Raw genomic sequence first — 20,300 nt, 5'->3', positions numbered from 1 at the left:
ACATTCTCATGAAGTACATACTGGTCTAAGTACGATATGCTCGTTTGATTATAAATGATGTTACACCATGCCATTTTATTTGAGTGTCTATATATTGTTTCATGAAAAATAAACCATCTCTCGGAAGCCTTAAGCATTATTGTTACAGTTGCAGCTGCCCGTCCTTGGAAGATATGAACAATATCGCAGTTTTCTTAAGCTTTTGCGGAGAAACACATTATTTTTGTGTTGCATATGAATTGAAATAAAGGAAGTTACATCTAGAATGAAAGAAACAAAGTGAACCAAACTACTCAACGGTGGGCGTAGTTGTTTTTGATGATGATAACGATGCTTATTGTTGCAACCTTTAAATTATTTGTAAGCATAGCTCAAAAACAAGTGAAAAGCGTAATCAAAGCACTACAAGAAACTCGTGGTAGCGATCTTTTTAAAAGGAGGTTACCTTGCATCTACAAACAGTGTTATCTTTTTTTTGGGGAAGCTACAAACAGTGTCATCTAATTCTGTTTTGTTTGTGTGATAATAGGGGCAAGCATTTTTTTATTTATAGGTAAAAGGATATTTCCACGGCGGACTGTCACAATGTATGTGCTGGGAGAAATGTCAGTCAACTGTAACTAATCATCAGTCGTCTGCTCAATCATACAGTCAACGTTAGCTGCAACGGATCCCAGTGGAGTATGCAAAATCCTAGTAATGATTATGCTGACCGAGTCTTTATTCCATGATTAGTAGTTTCGGTTAGATATTTTGAATTGTAAAACTATTTTATGTCAAATTCGTTGAACCAAGCTTTATAACTAGCCGGTAAAGCAACGTTCCTTCTATTTCTCATTATTAACTTTATTTTTCAAAACGAAACCCGGCATGCATTAATAGAGAAGGAGATGATTACCAAGACCAGTATCAAAGGAGGCATTATGGGAGTATTTCATATTTTTATCAACATTAAATCCTACACCATGTCAGTAGTTTTGCTGACTTGGCAAGCTAATTATGAGAGGAGAGGGAGGGGAGTTTCATTCCTCATGACACCTTGCTGGCATAAGTCTCATGAAACCTAATGAAACTTGCATTGAGAATGTTATGGTTTCATCGCATTACACATCTAATCATAAATACCATGAAAAAAAAATTAAATATTACAGCCTGTCTATGAAATTGTGTATTAAGAGATACTGTTTCATTTCATTGTAAAACTAACATGGTATTTTTGGTAATAGTATAATGAAATTTTGCACTGAGACTAATCTAAGTTTAGACACGTGACGTGCGGAGAAACGGTACACGCATGGCTGGATGGGAGAGATGATGTTTGATGAGTGTCCCCCAACTAAATGCCGGGGTCCTTCCTCCGGTGGCATGCTAGAAATCTTCAGGCCGACCAAGTCTATATACAAAGTTTAATTGTATCTAGTTTTTCTAGTACAAAAACGCGTTGAATACAACGCAGTCGGTTAAACAACGAACCACTTGTCCTATTGGGAATAAATTTTGGATGACTGACTTGTTAGCTAGACAGGGTTATACTGTACTACACAAGCTACGATTGTGCATTAGAGCTCAGAAGTTAGGAACTAGATGGAGGGAAACTGCAACCTGACTGTATGTTATTATACTTATTTCGTTTTGTTAGGATAATAGTACTCCACTAATACTACATTATGTGATACGAAATTAAAATATAAGCACACCTATGTGTTTATTAATATGGATCTAATAACATTAATTCTGTGCCAAGAAATATGTCTTAATTATAAAATAATTATTGGTCGAAGGCTTTTCCTACCAAAATGGTATAAGCCCTGTAGTTTGAGACAGATGCACTCTTTGCCTTTACATGGGGTCACTTGATCAGTATTCGGAATAACGGAATGAGTACAGCCACTCATCTTCTACAAAGTTGTAATCACCTTCGGGCAATTAATATTCAGGTGATAAGAAAATAAAACACATTCGTTGCACGCAATAGCAGTGGGTTTTCTAGTGAAACGCTGGCCAAATAAAAGCACCACACGCGAAAGTGTCCATGCAAAAAAAAAATGTTGGGTCGGGGAAGGTGTACACGGAGGCCAGGGTCTGCAGGTTCGAGCGCACACGTCTCGTCGTCGAGCTCTGAATCAATTGAAGAATGAATGATCATCGAACATTAGCATATTGGTTCGATCTGTTTCATCTTTAGTTCCAGAGAGCACCATCATTTTGCCTCTGAACTGATATGGTGGGGCCAGGTCGACAGGAATATTAGGGGCTAATTATTTTGATATGTTTTTAGGGGAATTTTTTTCCGGAAGAGCCACCAATATATAATTTTGGGGAATTTTTTTTTGAAAACTCATGGAATTGCTCTAAGAGGTTTATTATTCTTTTATTTACGAAAAAAATGATCCGTTGCTAATTTCGTTGTTCTGGAGCGAGTTGACTATACATTTCCATAAGAAAAACAAGCCAGCGGGTGGTCTACACGTTAAGCTGTGATCCAAGCTAAGGCAACAGTGTACTATATATAATTAGCTCCATCCTCCGATGCCATTCGTCCCTACTCTCCTTGCTATTTCTCCAAAGCATCACACCACCATGGCGGCTAACAACCGAAGACTAAGCTTTATCGACCCATATCACCTGCTTATGAAGAAGGATTACGAAGGTGGCCAGTGCGACATCTGCCTACTCGAACTCGCCGGGTTCGACGGCTACGGCTGCGACTCCTGCAACATCCACATCCACCGCACGTGCGCCGATTGCTTTGGGGAGACCACCTCCTTCTCCGCGAATCAGTCGTCGCTGACGTTCAAGCTAAGCCGCAGCCCTCCTCATGTTGGAAGGATAAGCTGCAGCATCTGCGGGGGGTGTTGCCCCCCAGGGACCTTCGTGTACCACTGCACCCGCTACGGTTACAATATGCACCCTCTTTGCTCAAAGCTCCCGGAGAGAGCCCGTAGCCCTTCCCCTTTCTATCAAGGCCATGACCTCTTCTTGGTCTATTCACCCGGCTACTCCTGCTCGGCCTGCCGTTATCCTTTGCCCATGTGGCACTACTCCTGCTGCGGCTGCTGTTCCTTGAAACTACACATCTCGTGTGCCAGCTTTGGCCCGCCCACCGCCACCGGCGTCGTCGGCCAGCGCTACAACCCTCGGCCACCGCTGCTACCACCGTCCCTTGAGGCTGTGACCCAATGGGGATACGGGCCTCCACCCATCCAGGTCAACTACGACGGCAGTGGACAGAGCATTGTGATTGCGACAGCCAAGTTACTCTTCCATATCATGTTCGGCGACTTGGCATCGCCGTTGGGCGAACTCCTGTCAGCGGTCCTGAATAGAAGGAATGAATGAATGATCGGCACGTCCGCCGGTCCTGCGATCTCTCATATATCCAGCCGACCACGAGGTGTAAATGTGCCTGCTGCATTTGCCTTCATCTTCTACGGTTTTCTTCTTCCTCTTTGCATGTACCTGTGTGTACAATAAGCGCACAGACTACTGTGCTTGGATTGACGGCTTGTAGCCTATTCTTCGCGTGTGGGGCATGTGTAATACCCTGCCTTTCGATCTTCTGTTGTTTTCCTTGTGCCGCGAATAACGGATATATGTACTTATGTAACCATCGGACATACAACGTACTTACTACGTGATGGTCTTTTTTTAATTTTGCATGTTGTTATAATTTTAAATGTTATTGATTGTTGAGCTCGAAATTGATAGTCTGGAGCAGTGAAAATTGTGCCTCGTAATTTTTCGGATCCTTTTTTTTTGTTTCTGATTGTTTTTTCAAAGTGATTTTCCCCGTTTTAGTTTTATATTTTTTTTATTTTGAGCCACGTTTCCCTCCCGTTGTGGCTCCAAGAAAATTTATTGCCGTTTTTTCAAACGGGCCCTTGAAAGCGCCTACCGTCCCCCGGCCCGCGCTACCTTGCCGCGGCGGCCCGACGCGCAACGCACCCGCACGCGCGCACACACCCCAAAGCAGGTAACCAAATAAGCAGCAGCAGCCCATTACCGAAACATGCTACCACCTTCCAGTCGTACGCTCTCGGTGCCCATGGGGCCACGAATCCTCAGCAGCATGCCAATGTCTTTGTCCAAAAGAAAACAGTATGCCAATGCCAAACGTATCCATAACTCAGTACGGCACAAGCAAAACAACAGAAAACCAAAAGACAATATTACGTACAGACTGGCTACAAGCTAGCCGTCGATCTAAGTAAGCGCTTATGGAGCACATCACATGTACACACGCGTATGGAACCACGCATGGAGGAAGAAGAAAGTCGTAGTAGAAGGGCAAAGGTAATAGCTGGTGGGTACTTCTCGCAAAGAAGAAAGGCAGTAGCTGATTACGTGCCGAGCTGATGGCTTGTGTGCGGCAGTCAATCATTCAAGCTCGCTCAGCACCCAAACAGAACATGGGATGCAATGCAAAGCCACTGACTGCCGTGCTGATCGCGACCCTGAGGAGAAACCTGGCTACGGAAGTCATCAGGCGGCCCGGGTTGTGGAGAATGCTCTGCCCACTGCCGCCGGTAGCACCGTGGCCGGCGCCAGGTGTAACAGGGGGGCAGTAGATGCCATGGATAGTAGGATGGCCGTATCCATATCCACCTTGGATGACAGGGCCGCCGTATCCCTGGATGACATGGTTGTAGTTGTAGCTTGGGGTGACGGGCCGTGGTACTGGTACCATCCCTGGCCGACAGGGCTTCCAAAGCTGCGCTGGCCGACAGCGCCATGGCGACCTTGGGCGCCAGCGTAGCTGCCCTGGAAGGCCGCACGGCCGCCGGCAGCGGTGTGTAGTCCGAAGGAAGAGCAGGTGTAGCGCCACTCGGGTAAAGGATGGTGGCAGGCTGCGCAGCACCCGGCTGACGACGAGGAGACCATGCGGAGGTTGCCGAGTCTCCGCGGGAGTGCTTAAGCATAAGAGAATCTGCCTCCAGAACTACATTTCTGATTCCTTTTTCAATCGCTGCTCTAGCCCCAGCCATGCACGCCATTACTTCAGCCTGGAAGGCATTACCCACATGTTTCAATCTTCCTGCACCTGCTTGGACTACTTCACCAGCACCATCTCTTATTACATAACCCCACCCTCCCTCCCCCAAACTTGGTGAAAAAGCTAAAACAGAGTTAATCTTCAGTCAGAGTTAATCTTCGTCTTGTCTTTTGACAGTGGTTTCCGTCGTCTTGTTGGCCTGAAGAATATAAGCGTTTTTGGGCTATATTTTTTTAAAAAAAAAGATTGGGTCCAATCAGATAGATTTGACGATTTCCAAACGGGCTCTTGAAAGTGCCTCGGCCCACTCCGTCAAAATGGCTACTTGTCGGAAAATCTATTCATCTTTCGGAAGGCAGTATTTGAGATTCGTGTAAGTAATGAGATCCATCAGATCTACATCAAACTTAAACCCTAACTTCCTTCCCTCCCTCCCCTATACCCTCCCGACATGGGTCCCGCAGCCAGCACCCTCCCCTTCCTCCCCTGCCGCCGCCACCACCCGCCGCACGAGCTTCGCCGGTCGCCGCCAGAGTCGAAGAAGAAGGTTGGATTCAATATTTTTTGAAAAAATGTTGGTGCAACTTTTTTCCCAAAAATGTTGGACAAAACTTTTTCTAAAAAATGTTGGCTCAATTTTTTCTAAAGAAATGTTGCCTCAACTTTTTTCGAATAAATGTTGGTTCAATTTTTTTTTTCGTAGGAGATGGATAAGAGCCCCCGCTACTTCTCCCTACTACCGCCGCCCGTCTTTTTGTCTGCAACCGCCGTCTTCATGCAGGGCTGCAGGCAACAGGCTACAGCTGCAAGGTAGCAGCAGCTTCGATTTTCCAGGCTGGCTAGCACATCTGACTATCTGAGCAAGGTTCTTCCTTGTTGGCAACGGAGCATCGAGAACACTAGTATCAACAGTGATAACAATGTACTAATGTAATTGCATGAGATCTTGGGTGTAATGCAGATCACTAAAATAGCACTCATTATGCATCGAAATTAGTGTGTGTGTGTGTGTGCGCGCCAAAGATGAATCACTTCCAACTTCTCATGAAAGTCATGAGATGGAGCATTTATCTTACATACTCCGTACCAAAAAAGTAGGCAACAAATCCTCTCCCTGGACAACCTCCAGTACGGTTTCGGGAAGAAGTTAACATTATAAACAGGAAACGAAGAATTTTCTCGGATAGGTATATTATTCTATCCTGAAGAAAAGTCTATTGGACTGCCCGGAGAGGTGGTAAATCGGTCTAAAGCTTAGACGCCTGCTCAACCCCTGTAGAGTATCCGTTGAGCCATGTCTTGTGGATGTGTGTTACCACAAGGCCCTCGGGGGATTCAGTCTGGCACAAGAAATATTATAGTCGTATGAGCTTCATATATGTTGCAAAATGTAAGCGTGGGTATTGTAGCAAAGCAAAAGCTGGCATACCTTTAGACTCAAGGCAAGACTTGACAAAGAGCACACACGCACATCGCCTGAAAGTATGAAAGATTAAGGTCAAAATCAGTTGCCAAAAAAGCGAATGAAATGAATGCTGTAGAAAGCTTTTAAATTATAGATAAATGAAAACATCTAGGAAACAAACAGTTGAAAGTATATGTCCTACATGTGTTTTCCCACACATCATGTTATGTCCTACATTGTACAGAATTGGAGAATAAGGCACACTTCTAGTAACTAGTTACTGATACATACATCACAAAGCTGAGCAAGCACATGAACCAAGACCATAGATCATGTGGCATATTAATAATTAATCTAGACGTCATAATAACCCAAACTATTAAGTGGAGATTCTCTTTATATAAACTAGAGAGGAATTTAAAGGTACCAAACACAGTATCATCATTTCTCTACCACATGCATTTTATACCAACCATCCATGGCTACACTACATTCAAATACAATGCCCTCTTCAGTATTCTAACTGCGATAATGTATAACATGTTATCCACCATATCCCAATAATACAAACCATCATGTAAACAAATATACTGAGGTTTCCTCTTGTACTTTCACTAATTGTATGAAATATTTAACATTTGCAAAAGATACAAGGATATGACTAATGAATGCTTCCATGTTCGGAGTACATGAAAAGGATTTCCTGAATCTTTAAATGTCTCCATCAGCTAATACCAATATTTGTGTTTGCCTATCCAGTAAGGATTTATTTTGCTATTAGATATGAAAAAACCCCATGAACTATATCTTCTTCCTGCAGAGTCGAAGTCATACAGCAGTGTGCACTTTGTGTTTTAATTCTCCATCTCGATGAGCTAGCTAGTATTTATAAAACACATAAGGATATGACTACAAATGAAAACCGGAAGGGTATAACAATGTATGTATTGTCGCAAAGTTCTACATGAATATGTTAATCATTTTCATAAACAATTTGGCATTCAAAACTGTACATATTGAGTAAAGAGATTCTCTTGTGAAATGGTCATGAATATAAGCAACGCAATCTACAAGTCACAAAGAAAAACAATGACTGAGCAGAGATGAAAGTTGCGTAACACGATTACACCTTGAACAGACTGTATTCAATGGCACAAGAAGCTCATTTGGTTGTTCTGTTAATATTCAAGACTCACCTTCTGATTCCCACAAGTCAAATCTCACCATCCAGCTATCTGAACCAGTCTGTGTGATAAAAAGTCTGTCCACCCATGCTCGGTACTTTTTCCCTTGTTTGTCACCATAGCATGATCCGAATGCATCTATGGATGCATGGAGAGAGCACTCGAGCCCAGCAGGATGGATGATAACCCCATTTGCATGCTAACATGAAGAATAAATAAGAAGGAAATAATTTTATAAGATTAATGAAACAGTAATAAGGCATTACCATGTGCATTCTCTGTTAGTTTGTTATGGAAGTTATGGAAAGTTTTAAGAATAATATGCATGCAAGGTGAAGAATCACGCTTTAACATACATAAGCTAAATCATACACATGCCACTATGAGTATGAGGAGAGAGCTAGACTTAGTACAAGAAAATCAAACAGAGAAGCTATGTACTTACAGTGATATTTTTGAAGTACTGTATAACTGAGTCAGACTTTGGAACCTCAGCCCTGCGCCACTTCTCATAGAGAACATAGAACTTCACTACAGCGTCTGTAGGTTTGAAGGAGGCCTCCTTCACATAAGGGAAGTCCACATCTCTAGGAGAAACGTTAGGTCCTAGCTTGAAGTGCCCAATAGCTTGTATAATACCAGCTGCACATCTCTCACTTGCATGAATTATCTTAGGGTTATCCTTCGCATTTTCTGTGTACCACTGAAGTAGTTCCTCTTGGGCATTGTTGACCTAAACATTTGAAAATTTTGAAGTTGCAGTAAACTTATTCATTCAGGCATGAACTTTGTTATACACATCATGCAATATATTGTATACTGACCATGACACCATGCACATCAGGGATGCTGAATAATTCTGCATCATTACCAGAGTCACCACAAACAAGAGTATTGTTTGGTGGCTTTCCGCATGAACTTAGCTTCTTAAGCAAATATGCAAGTGCCTGGCCCTTTCCAGCCCCTTGAGGTAATATATCAAGGTCCTGGCCACCACTGTATATTATTTTCACATCTAGCTGTTTACAAGAAATAAAGCAATCAATCATAATGTGGACTCAGAGCATATACAAAAGAGATGTGCCAAAACCGAAACACAGTGACATGATGCACAGTGCCTCACCCCACGTTTCTCCAATTTCTCTGCAAGAGATTTTATAACTTCCTGGGCACTCTTCTTGTCAACAAAAAAGCTGACCTTGTGTGGACGCTGTTCTGTCTCTGGCTGTATCCATGCAAATGTACAATAATGCATTATTAGTTCACAACCAAAAGAATAGAGATAAAGACAGCAATAATGCATGCAGCAGAACATGCCTGAAGCTTCAGTTCAGAAAAGCTTGCAGTTTCCTGTACAACAATATTTCTGTCCCACTTATTATTCAGATATTCTTCCCAGCCATCATCAGGAACCATTGCCTCACCATATGTTATCTCAGTGCCCACAGACATGATAGTGATGTCCGGGGTCAGCATAGGTTTCTCTTTCCTCAATTCCTTGTACAGAGTAGGCGATCGTCCAGTTGAAAAGACAAGAAGAGAATCCTGACAGTAAATGGACTCCCATAGGGCACCAAACCTAAGCAAGGACAAATTTTCCTCATCATGGTGATCAACCTGCAAGTTTTAGCCCGTCCCAAAAGAATCAACATCAACCATACATACAGATAGCTCAAGTCGAATCAAGCATATGAGCTGAAAGTCATACATACCATTGTATGGTCAAGGTCTGAAACAATCATAAGACGTGCAGAACCATTGAGCTTATCCATTTTAGTAACCTGCAAAGAAGATGGTTCTGAACTTGAGAGGTAAGCTTTCAGGTCATGATTTTGCTTAAGAGATAGTAAGTGATAATTCCATTTATGCCTTCTGCGTCATTGCAACATTGTTAACTGATAACTTCACAAATTGTCAAATTAGAAATTGAAGGTGTTCCTAGAGGGCATGCGGAAATAAGTGATAACACCATTACTGAATGTTAAGCTGCATGACGCAAATTTCCTTGAGAGACTTGTAAACATTACGCCCAACTTCATCCAGGAATTTACTAAAGAGAGCATACTTATGAGGCAGTAAAATACAGAGCCCTTGGGGCCCAATTTTACAAGAATATTTCTTATCCGAAAAACTAGATGTCACAATAAGAGAAATAGATAATAAAAGCAATGTTATCTAGTGGTGCAGCAAAGGCATGACAGGCGAGGTGAGAATCGGCTGCTCCTAAAACAGCATTATTCAAATCCATGGGCTCGAGGCATCCAATTAATCAAAAAGTAAAATGAACATGCAAGATTTGGGGCGACGGCATGCACAGTCCGGCTGAACCCGGACTCCCGTACTGCCCCTGCCACCGCTGGCCTCCACCGCCGCACCTGGCCGCCGGCAATGGCGCCGCCGTCGGCGCCACCCCACAAGCCGCCCTCCACCCCGCCAATTGTCATCCGCCGCCCGGCCGGCGGCGCCCACGCCGCCTCGCCTCGCCACCATCGATCCGCTACCGCCTCTCCTGCCAGACGCTCCTCTAAGCCCGCCAGCAATGGAGCCCTCCCCCGACAACCCCGAACCCGAAACGCTAATCGATAACCCCAACCACCACCATGCCTCGATCCGAGAGAGGGAGGAGGACCCACCTCGTCGCCGGCCGTCTGCCACTACCCCCACCAAAGCTGGATGAGCATGAACCGGAGGAAGAGAGGAAGAGAGAGCGGCTGAGCCCGGACGGAGAAGAAGGCGCGGCTGTGTGGCTGTGGCTGTGGCTGTGGCGGTGGCGGAGAATTGTTGCGATCCGGCCGGCGATCCCTTTCCGATCAGTTTCTGGGTTTGCGGTTTGGGACATGGAGGGTGGCGAGGGAGATGCGGCCAGTGCCACACGTCGTCCATCCCGCTCAGAATCGATGAAGCTGGGCCGTCGCCGTTTACTAAACGGGCCCTTGGAAGTGCCTCGGCCCACCCGTCAGAACTGTCCCCCGGCCCACTCCGTCAGAACCGTCCCCCGGCCCACGATACACTGCCCTACCGGCTACCGCCGTTTTTGCCGGCCGCCGACGCTGCGCCGCGCTCCTCGCCGCGCGCCGAACCCGCACGCATCCCTAAATAACCCCTCCCCTCTCCCGAACTCGCCGCTAAATCTCGGCAGCAGCATCGGCGCGCCGCCCGGTTCCTTCGACTCCCGAAACAGCGGGCCGGTAGGCCCACGCTTTCACCGCCGACGCCACCCTCTCCCCTCGCGCCGCACGCTCCCCGCCACCGCCCCCTTCGGCCACCATCTGCTACCTCGCGGCGTTCCCTCCCGATGTCGTTCCGAGGCCGTGGAAGAGGGGGCCGCGGGAGAGGGGGAGGGTTCGGCGGGTTCGACCACGCGGCCAAGCACGTGCCGCACGAGGATTTCCCGGTCAGTCTCCGCTCCACCCCCTCACCCTCTGCCCGCTCCTTTCGTTTCATGGTGTAGAATTGATGTGCTGCTTCCAAATTGCCTTTTTCTTGCGGTGACTCGTCTGGCTGGCTGATTACGGCGTATGAGCAGGACATCACCCTGCCGGAGATGACGTGCCGTAAGGCGAGCAAGGAGGAGAAGGCGCTGATAGTGTCCACATTGAAGCTCGAGGAGTTCTGGAGGACTTCCTGCTACCACCTAGAGGAGGATGCTCTCAAGAAAAGTACTATGGCTGAACTTCTCATGGCTAACCTTTTTATACTTATTACATCTACTGATTCTTTGTAATGGTATTGCTCCTTGTACCCTGATATATGGCTTTGCTGCTTGCTTGCTCTAAACCTGTTAGGTAGACAATCATTCCTGTAAAGTATTTAGAGGCTGCAATTTATGTTTCTTTCAAGTAGTTGGTTGAAGAATTGGGTTGAAGCCTCACATGAATCGTCCTGCAGCTGTCAAACTTGGTCTATCTATTTACCGTAGGCAACAATTCTCAAAAAAAAAGAAGTTAGTAGATTAGTTGATTCGGTATTTGGTGGAAATGGTGGAGTTGCTTTATATTTCGTTTGAGGAAATGATGGAAGGTTGTTTTGTACTTTTCCTAGTTTATGAAAAATGAGCACCTATATTACTGAGTGCCCTTCTATTTTGGTATTTTATTTCCCTTGTTCTACTTTGGTTGACTGCAAAATCTGGATCCTCAACCTTCATTATTGTCTTTACACAAACTAGTCCTGCCTTTTACTGGACATTTAGGCACTTGAACTTTTCTTGTATACTGTTTCGGCGTGTGGCAAATTTGTCATCTGCATTGCTGAATTTGTTGTCTTCTTGTACTAGCTGCCGCTCTTTGGATTATGATATTGATATGTAGAGAATTGAGAGACTTGTAGGACCAATTTTGCAAACTCACAATTCAGCGTCTTAAAGCATCATTTGGTTTTTCATTACTAGTGTATTTTACCTTGTTCTGTTGCTCACTCTATCATCTTTAGGTATTACTTTATTTTCCATTCTACTTTGGCCTTTTTCTGGCTTTATTTTGTTAATTTTTTAGTTTAATTATCTTATGTTTGATATGTTATTAGAGAATGAAGACAAACAGATTGAAAGATTTTCTGATAGGAAACGCAAGACACAAGCCAAACGTGAAGCTCTTGCATCATATCTCAAACTAAGTTCTTCAAATTTCCCTGCTGAACTGGTACAAGGTAATGTTGACTCTCTTGAACATAGTTCTGTACAGTGAAATTTATTGCTGGCTCTATGTTTCATAGCAACCATGGTATTCTGCTTCTTTCAGGGTCTAGAAGAGGACAAGTAAGCAACAAGAAACTCCGGTGGGATAAAGATTCAGGTTTGAAAACTTTCAAGAACTAAAGGATAATATCCTTTTTATTTCTTCATGAAATAGTACTTGAGCAATCTGATTTTCACGACTCTATTTCCTGTTGGGTAGCACAAATAACTGAAGGGAACACTTGCTACTGCTAGATATTACTCAGCTATACCTCAACTTTTTACTTGGATCCTACCTTTGTGTTTGACAGATGAAAATGCATTTGAAGTGTTTGAGAAGCTAGAAGAGAAGCACAAGGTAAGGACATCACCATCGTCCTTTTTTCATAGTCTCGTTTAGCCTTGTATATAATGTTCATTTAGTGAGTATGTTTAAATTTGTTCTTATTATGACTGGTTTAAAGTTTGAGCTCTGTTTCAATTCATCATAGTAGCAAAGCTTTTGCCAACAAGAGAAGCATGTAGCTTTGTTTTTTCTACTATTTTTTTATTCCTTCATCGTCTTGGTGATTTGAAGGATGGAAGCAAGGTGGAAAAGGAAGGTGATGAGGAGGATGAACAAGAAGAAGAAGAAGCACAAGAGGAGGAAGAAAATTCAGATGATGACTACAATCAGGTGAGTACCGCTGAATTGTTTTGCTGGGGTTTCTGTTAGGTAGAACAGGGGATCTTGGTTTGTGGCTTCAGAAATATGCATAATTCCTTTTTATATCACTTTGATACCTCATACCTTGAACTTCAACCTGTAGAATATTGAGTTTGACGACGACGACGATGATTGGAACCAAGCGGAAGAAGCACGTAAGTTTCCATTTGAACTTCTATTCGAATGACTGCTGACTGATTCTTTTTCTGAATCAAAATCCTGTCCATTTCTAAAGATTCTAATGAAGCAATTGTTTTGTGTAAACAGATGAAGACTACTATGATTAAGTACGGATGGCCAGGTTTTGCTTTTTTTTCTTTTCTTTTCATTTGTAACTCATCCAGAAAATTTGTTGGGAGTAGTGACTAGCTTTGTTCTGGTCTTTCTTGTCAAAATGGTCACATGCTTTGTCAGAAACTCTGGACTATCAGAATAGTGAAATACGCAGTTGCCTAACCTTTCTGTTGCACTCTGCCTCTCTGCAACCAGTGACTGGTGCAATGGAGTGTAGTTCCAGGTTTTTGTCTACCTCAAAGAATATAATTTGGCAACTTGTGATGTCAGATTGTAGAATTTGATCCACCGTTGCTTCAGGTCTGAGCGTGCTCGATCACCATTGCACAGCAGCAGGCAGCAGCCTCTGCGCATTGCGCTGAAGTACCTTGTCTATAAATCTTTCCAATATGTTAGAGGTTACGAGCAAATGGGCAGAGGGTTTTTCTCATAGAGAAGTTAGAACAGACTTTCTAACGACGCACAAGATAGTACGTGTTTCATTGTTTCATTGATATAGTAGAAAATACACTTTCTAAGGACTCATATAGTAGAAAATACACTTTTTAACGATGCACAAGATAGTAGTGCGTGTTTCATTGATATAGTAGAAAATGCAAGACTACAGTTCTGGAAGGCCATAGGTAGGAAAAAGAAAAGAAAAGGAAAATAAAAAGACTTGTCCAGTTGGATTGGACATTAACACGGGTCACCACTCAACTTAAGAACGTCACACCTGACCGGTTGAATTGGGACGTCAACGTGACCTCCTCACTCCACTTACCACGGCGGCACTCACCAATATTCACGCTCATATATTTGCCGAAACCTCCAGGTGTGGTCCTGTGTCGGCATGGAACCGATAGAAGCAGACTACGCTGCCCCGAGAAGCCCACCGCCATGCGGGACCCTCCGCCGTAGTGCCGCTGCAACACCACGCGCCATCTGACGGAGTGATACCACCGAATCTTAACCTCTCGCAGGCTGCCTTGTAGTCGCCATCACAATAACACAACGCGCGGGAGCCTCACCCCATCCGTCGTTGGACTCCCCCTTGCTCTCGTCGCCTTGAAGAAACACCACATGCGGGAGCCTTGCCTCGCCCGTCACGGTACTCCACGTCACGGATCCATTTATTTTATCACCGTTAGAGTGGTGAGCAATGCTGCCCCACTCCACCAGATCTCCATCGATCAACCAAGTCACCGCCGTAGGTCGACTTCGCTTCGTTCATTCACCCACACAAAAACCTCCGCCGGCAAGTCAACAAACCAGAGAAGTCGCTTGCGCCACCTTTCGACGATTTACCGCACCGGGTAGTCCAGCCAAGCTGATCAACCCACCGCGGTCCGCTGCAAGCCTACTTGTCCCACGATGCCGTTGTCGCCGTCTTCCGACGTAGTCCCACGCCGCTCTGACCATTGCCAAGCAACGCCAGCCGCCGCGATCCGCTGTTAGCAGCCAAGCCGACAACCATGCGACAACCCTAACCGCCACCATATCCGCGATCGCCTCCATATGGCCTTGGCAACACCCGTCCAGCTTTCCACGCGGCGGGAATGCTGCCACCAGCTGCGGCCGCCCATGACCAATGGACCAGCAATGTCACGAACCGAGATGGGTCTCTAGAGATAACGCCTCCAAGGAGGGCACAATGCTAATGGCGCCTCCAAGGAAGAATGATGCCACCAGCTGCGGCCGCCCATGACCAATGGACCAGCAATGTCACGAACCGAGATGGGTCTCTAGAGACAACGCCTCCAAGGAGGGCACGACGCCAATGGCGCCGTCGTCGCTCGTCTAGGGTCTAGACAGGGTTTTCACCTAGAGTACCCCATGCAGCAGGGTTGTAGCTAAGACATGACGGCCCCAGCGGGAAGAACGACGCCCTAGGGAGCCGCCGTCATATTCGCAAGCAAACGCCGGCGAGGGCTTTCGCCCAGAGCATCCCAACCCTCACTGCACGCTCACGGCTCGCACATCCACGCACCACGTCGCTGTGCCTCCACCTCCGCTTGCTCACCACCGCGTCTCCACGCCACACACTGGACCCCCACACCTCGCAGCCTCCTCCACGCCACGCGAGCCCCCAGCAGAGCTCAGCCGCCTTTCTCTCCCGTCGCCGCCTCCGCAACTCCTCAAAGTGAGGAGAGGTGGCCCGACGACGCCCGCAGCCCCACCTCGGTGCTGCCAGCACGCTCCTGCGCCAGGTGTCCTTGCTGCGCCTCCATGGCATCGCTGGCACACCTTGCACAGCCACCCCGGCTGCGGCACCACGCCACCGCCATGTCTCGGCCAGTCGCTCGCCCCACTTGGCCGCCATCGCGCCGCCACGCGTCGGACCGGCCACCCTCCGTCCGCCACCGCTGGCCGGTTCACTCCTTCCCCTGCGCGGTGCTACCTCATCTCCGCGCCCGGGGCCGGCCTCTGCGAGCCGCGCTGCTCAACCCTTCACGCACGTGCCCGCCGCCAGTTCGGCGCGCCCTTGCCACCGCACACGCCATGCCCCACCACGCTGCCTCCGACCACCGCCGCCCAAGGGCGCCACCGCCGTCCGCAGCACCGTGCCCGGTGCGGCCGTCATCCGGTGTCGCCGCCGCCGTCCGCAGCACCGCGCCTAGGGCGGCCGTCATCCCGCTGTCACCGTTGCCATTCGCAGCACCGCGCCCAAGCCGGCCATCATCCCGCCGCCGCGCCAGCACGGGCCACGAACACGCCGGTTGCCGCCCCATGCAGATCCGGCCCCGGATCCGATCGTGCAAAAAGCATCATGCTTAATCAAGTAAGGGAGTTAGCTTGAGGCCTAGGTTAGAACAAACAAACTGTAACCACAGAAGAAAACCAGAGCTGCAAACAAGACAATGATCAAGCAGCTAGCGACGGTAAACCAGGGCAACGGACAGGTGAAACCTGACCTGGTACAAGCCAACCCAACGTCCTTTTCAGAATGATGTTTCAGTACACTCCCCCGGAAAATTCTACTAGTTTCCTTGGTATCGATGCATTTTCCCAATCCCAAAATAACGTTCGCTCCCGAACCAGATTGCCGTCAGCAGAAACCACTGAACCTAACAGACTGTCTGATGTGGCTTTTCAAAAAACGGCGAATAATGCACAAGCAAAGAAAATATTGGCGCTGATACATGTTAACCAACCGATACCAAGATGGTGCGAAATGGTAGTCATATTATGTCGATATGGGTCAGCTCCCTGCAGCATGTACAGGGGACAGCAAGTAGATGTTTCCCGGCATGGGGAACAGTCCCAAGAAAGCTCTTATGATTGCAGTTTGCAGGTAATTGGATAACTGGACCTTGTAATATCAAGACAAATTTGAAGGTATTTGCTCAACTTGGAATTAATTGCCTTGATCTCAAAACAAATCTCATACAATCAGAATATAAGCATGATTGACCTTCCATTTAAAAGGTTGAAATAGAGAAATATGAGCTGTTTCGATGTTCTGATGTTAGTGGAGCAATGGACAGATCACAATATATCTGTGCAAATAAAACCAATCTTGTTCAAAGACGATAGTCCATTCTAGAATGAAGCACAATGGGATTTTCAGAAGGCATATTCTAATATTCCTACGCTGATAGGTCATCATGCGTGTCTCTAGTTACTAGTTTAATTCCCTGATTGGTTAGTAATGTAGGTTAGGCCGCCTTACATGTCAGAGGCTCAGAGCTCACACATTACTATAATGATGATGCCGCACATGAAAATATCATCCAGATGATTCTGTATGACAACATCATGTTGGAATGGACTTGTAATATATTTGAGATCCAGAAACTTTACGTGGATTTTTTGTATTTCATCGTATAATTTTATTTATGTAAACGGTTCACTCATCTCTCTCCTTATATGATATGGCAATGCTCCTGCCCCTTTACGTTTTAAAAAAAAGAAATTTTATTTATAAAAGGTCAGAATATAATAACAATTCGGAATTTGGAATCTTTATTTTGCTGATATCGAGTCAAGTTGTGTCCCTGGAAGTGATAGGTGTATGATAGAATGTGGAAGTGATATCGAGTCAAGATGTCCCTTGAGCCCTGGACCATCCAGTTTGCTGATTTAAGCACCAAAAGAAGATAGCACCGCGACCGTTTCTTGTGTTCATTTTAGCTGCAGTTTGCTGGGAGCTCGTAGTTCGCACGCGTGAGCTGGGCCGGACCGGGCCGGGCCGATATGGTGAGTTTTGTACAAACATCCCTGCTCTTTGGTACTTTTCATGTCCAAACCTTATACACGGGGCCCCGCATGCCAGTGTCGGAAATAAGCTTTGGCATTGCAGTAGACCACGGTCGACGGCCCGGGGATTATTTAGGGTTCTGGGTTCTCGAGGCGGCGGCGGCGGCTACCCCTTTCTCTGTCTTCGCAAGGCTTAGGGTTTGGTTGGTCGGAGAAGCTTGTAGTAGATCCTTCGTTAGGGAGTCGCCATGAGCCGGTCGGGGCAGCCTCCGGATCTGAAGAAGTAATAATCTCGCCCTTCTCGAGCTCGATTTGTTCTGTTGCTGTTCCTCTGTTTTGATTGGATTTTAATCCGCCTTTTTTTTGTGTGTCGGTGAATTGCAGGTACATGGACAAGAAGCTCCAAAGTAAGTACTTGCAGATCCTTCAGCTTTTAGCCTACTTGGTTGTGCACAGATAGTAACTCTAGCTCCTGCGATTAGTATGCGCGGGTATTACATTATCTTCGCTGCGTGTTAAAAAGCTGAAGTTTGGGTGATAATCTAGGCTGTGAGAAGGGTTCTGTAATTATTTGGTTGCCTCCGTCTGTCTCTCCTAACTGGTAGTATATGGGATTGTTTGGGTTCAGAGAAATATAGAATATTGTTGTTGATTTGTAATGGTCTTCACTGTCTGTCTTCAATTTGTCTCTAGTTTCTGTCTTAGCGCAATTGAGTTCCGCTAGAGTTGACCTGTGATAGCTTGCTTGAGTTCCTTCAGCTTTTCTGATTTTTTTAATACAGCGGTATCTATTGAATGTCCATGTATAACTGTATGTTCCATTGTTCCGCTTTGAAGAAAAAATGTTTTTATGCGAATGCCCTAAATGATGATATCTTTAGTAAAGCTATGGAGTTATTGTCCAAATGATGCTTCTTTGTCATAGTTACTCTGATAGGGCATTTACTGTTTTTTCTGCTTCATAGACTAAGTGTGTAACATCTGCTGCCTTACATATACAGGTACATGTGCACTTTGTATCATGTGTAGTCTCTTATGATCTTTGCACCTTGTTGCCATTAGGCCTGTTTTTATTTGCCGTTGTTTTCTTGCCTTCTATAAGTAGGCTCTTATTTTCATTTATCTCTCGCTTCTTCGTTTATTAGGCTGCTCTAAATGAACTTATTTGAAAGGCTATGGATTTAGTTCCAAGTGAAGCTCCTTCTGTCATAGTTACTCTTATAGAGCAGCTTGATGATTGGATAACCGTACTTCTTAACTCAGTGACTCTTTGAGGAGGTCAAACAGCTGTACTCCCTAGCCTTAAGGCCAAGTATTATGCTTGAGAAAGTAATGAACCAGTTTTGGTCCCTTGGAACTTGTCTGACCTGAACATGAGCGAAGCTTTAAGATCCATATTTGCATTTGTTCCGCCTTTTGTTTTGTCATGTGAAATCTTTTGGAGCTAATTGATCTTTGTGGTCTTACTATTGCACTAGTTGTGCGCCTATGAAAGTATTGACTGCTGGATCGTGACTGCTAATAGTATTGTCATCTAGAGTAAATCTTGTATTAATCATGGACGTGGTGCCTGATAAAGCTGCAGCGTAATTTTCTCATGCTTTGCATGTTTAGACTAAGGTACCTAAAAATATGGAATTATGGATGATAGAAGAAGTCTTGGTTCCTCCTTATGTTTGAACTTCTTGTATAATTTTATCCGATTTTGTTGGGTTGCTGCTTATCTATTTTGTGCATGATAGTGTATTTTCCTTCCCTCTGTTACAATGTTGCACTGCTGATATAGTGTTTTTTCGCCCCTCTGCCTCCATGAGATATTCACTGACTAGCTATCTTCAATTTTGTCCAGTCAAGCTGAATGCAAACCGTGTTGTCATTGGCACCCTTCGTGGATTTGATCAGTTCATGAATCTGGTCGTGGACAACACAGTGGAGGTCAACGGAAACGACAAGAACGACATCGGGATGGTGGTTAGTAATTGTCTTCCTTTTCGCACCTTATCGAATATACTCTCCGCACAAACCCATCAGTATGAAAATACTTGTGTCGATTTATTCGGATGGTATGATATATTTCTGACAACAAATATATTCTGCAGGTTATCAGGGGGAACAGTGTTGTCATGATTGAAGCCCTCGAGCCGGTTGCCAAGGCTGCTCAGTGAATCGTCAGCCTGGTTTAGTAGCTAATAAGCTGGTAGTGTCAATTCAAAACTGGTGTATGCCATTGGGCACGTTGTATCCTGAGTTCCTGACACTTATTCATGTGCAAGCTTAAGCACCTTTGTATAGTTCAGCCAGCATTTCGATTTGGAGTTGCACAACGCCACAACCTGCCAGAGTGTTATGCACTTATGCTGGTGGGATTCGTGCTATCTTGGTAGCGAACGTGTTATGTACCTGTTCTGGGCAGGAGTTATCAGTTAACTTAAAATCCAATACGTAGTAGGTAGTAATGTGGCTGTCAAATCATCGGGCATGTTTGCATCTCTTAACAATTTCGTTTCTCAGAAGCATGAATGCATTATCTCCCTTTGGATGTTCTTGGATCTCTTAACAAGACAAGCATGAATGCATGATCTCCCTTTGGTCTCTTCGGAGATGATGTTGGGGTTACAGTGCTTCCATTTCCATGTGTCTATGTAGCTGAAGCTTCTTGTTGATGTTGCCATCCTCTCCTTCATCAAAGGATTTATTTCTTCTCTCTATACTTTATCGATTTATTTCTTTTCTCTTCATCGTATCTCAAAGAACACACTCATTATTGGTAGCAACTAGCAAGATAACTCTAGCCAGTGCCAAGTAGTTAGCTGTCCATGAACTGCCAGACCGATATTTCAACCTCTACTCCATTGTGAAAGTCT

General features: G+C 45.4%; 3 protein-coding genes across 3 annotated transcripts; 2 read left to right on the top strand and 1 right to left on the bottom strand.

The window, feature by feature from the left end:
* Positions 1-5,946: 5,946 nt before the first annotated feature.
* On the bottom strand, positions 5,947-10,438 carry LOC117845004 (sucrose-phosphatase 1). Its single transcript, XM_072291625.1, is given in 9 exon segments — positions 5,947-6,333; positions 6,423-6,469; positions 7,595-7,781; positions 8,028-8,315; positions 8,407-8,601; positions 8,706-8,803; positions 8,896-9,199; positions 9,295-9,363; positions 10,216-10,438. Coding segments are annotated over 8 exon segments (1,272 nt in total). The 5' UTR covers positions 9,355-9,363; positions 10,216-10,438; the 3' UTR covers positions 5,947-6,240.
* A 204-nt stretch (positions 10,439-10,642) lies between these two features.
* On the top strand, positions 10,643-13,419 carry LOC117845005 (uncharacterized). Its single transcript, XM_034725874.2, has 8 exons — positions 10,643-10,976; positions 11,109-11,241; positions 12,107-12,229; positions 12,322-12,375; positions 12,569-12,615; positions 12,835-12,933; positions 13,067-13,118; positions 13,231-13,419. The coding sequence occupies exons 1-8, from the start codon at positions 10,878-10,880 to the stop codon at positions 13,248-13,250; spliced, it is 627 nt and encodes a 208-aa protein (XP_034581765.1). The 5' UTR covers positions 10,643-10,877; the 3' UTR covers positions 13,251-13,419.
* A 4,121-nt stretch (positions 13,420-17,540) lies between these two features.
* Positions 17,541-19,979, top strand: LOC117842668 (probable small nuclear ribonucleoprotein G). Its single transcript, XM_034723167.2, has 4 exons — positions 17,541-17,719; positions 17,821-17,843; positions 19,286-19,407; positions 19,536-19,979. Exons 1-4 carry the CDS (start codon positions 17,685-17,687, stop codon positions 19,599-19,601), a joined length of 246 nt encoding a protein of 81 aa, XP_034579058.1. The 5' UTR covers positions 17,541-17,684; the 3' UTR covers positions 19,602-19,979.
* The last annotated feature ends 321 nt before the right edge of the window (positions 19,980-20,300 follow it).

Source organism: Setaria viridis, chromosome 2 (assembly GCF_005286985.2).
Source record: "Setaria viridis chromosome 2, Setaria_viridis_v4.0, whole genome shotgun sequence".
Taxonomy (NCBI): Eukaryota; Viridiplantae; Streptophyta; class Magnoliopsida; order Poales; family Poaceae; genus Setaria; species Setaria viridis.
Note: the sequence above shows the minus strand (reverse complement) of the source record. Positions and strands in the feature narration are given on the sequence as shown.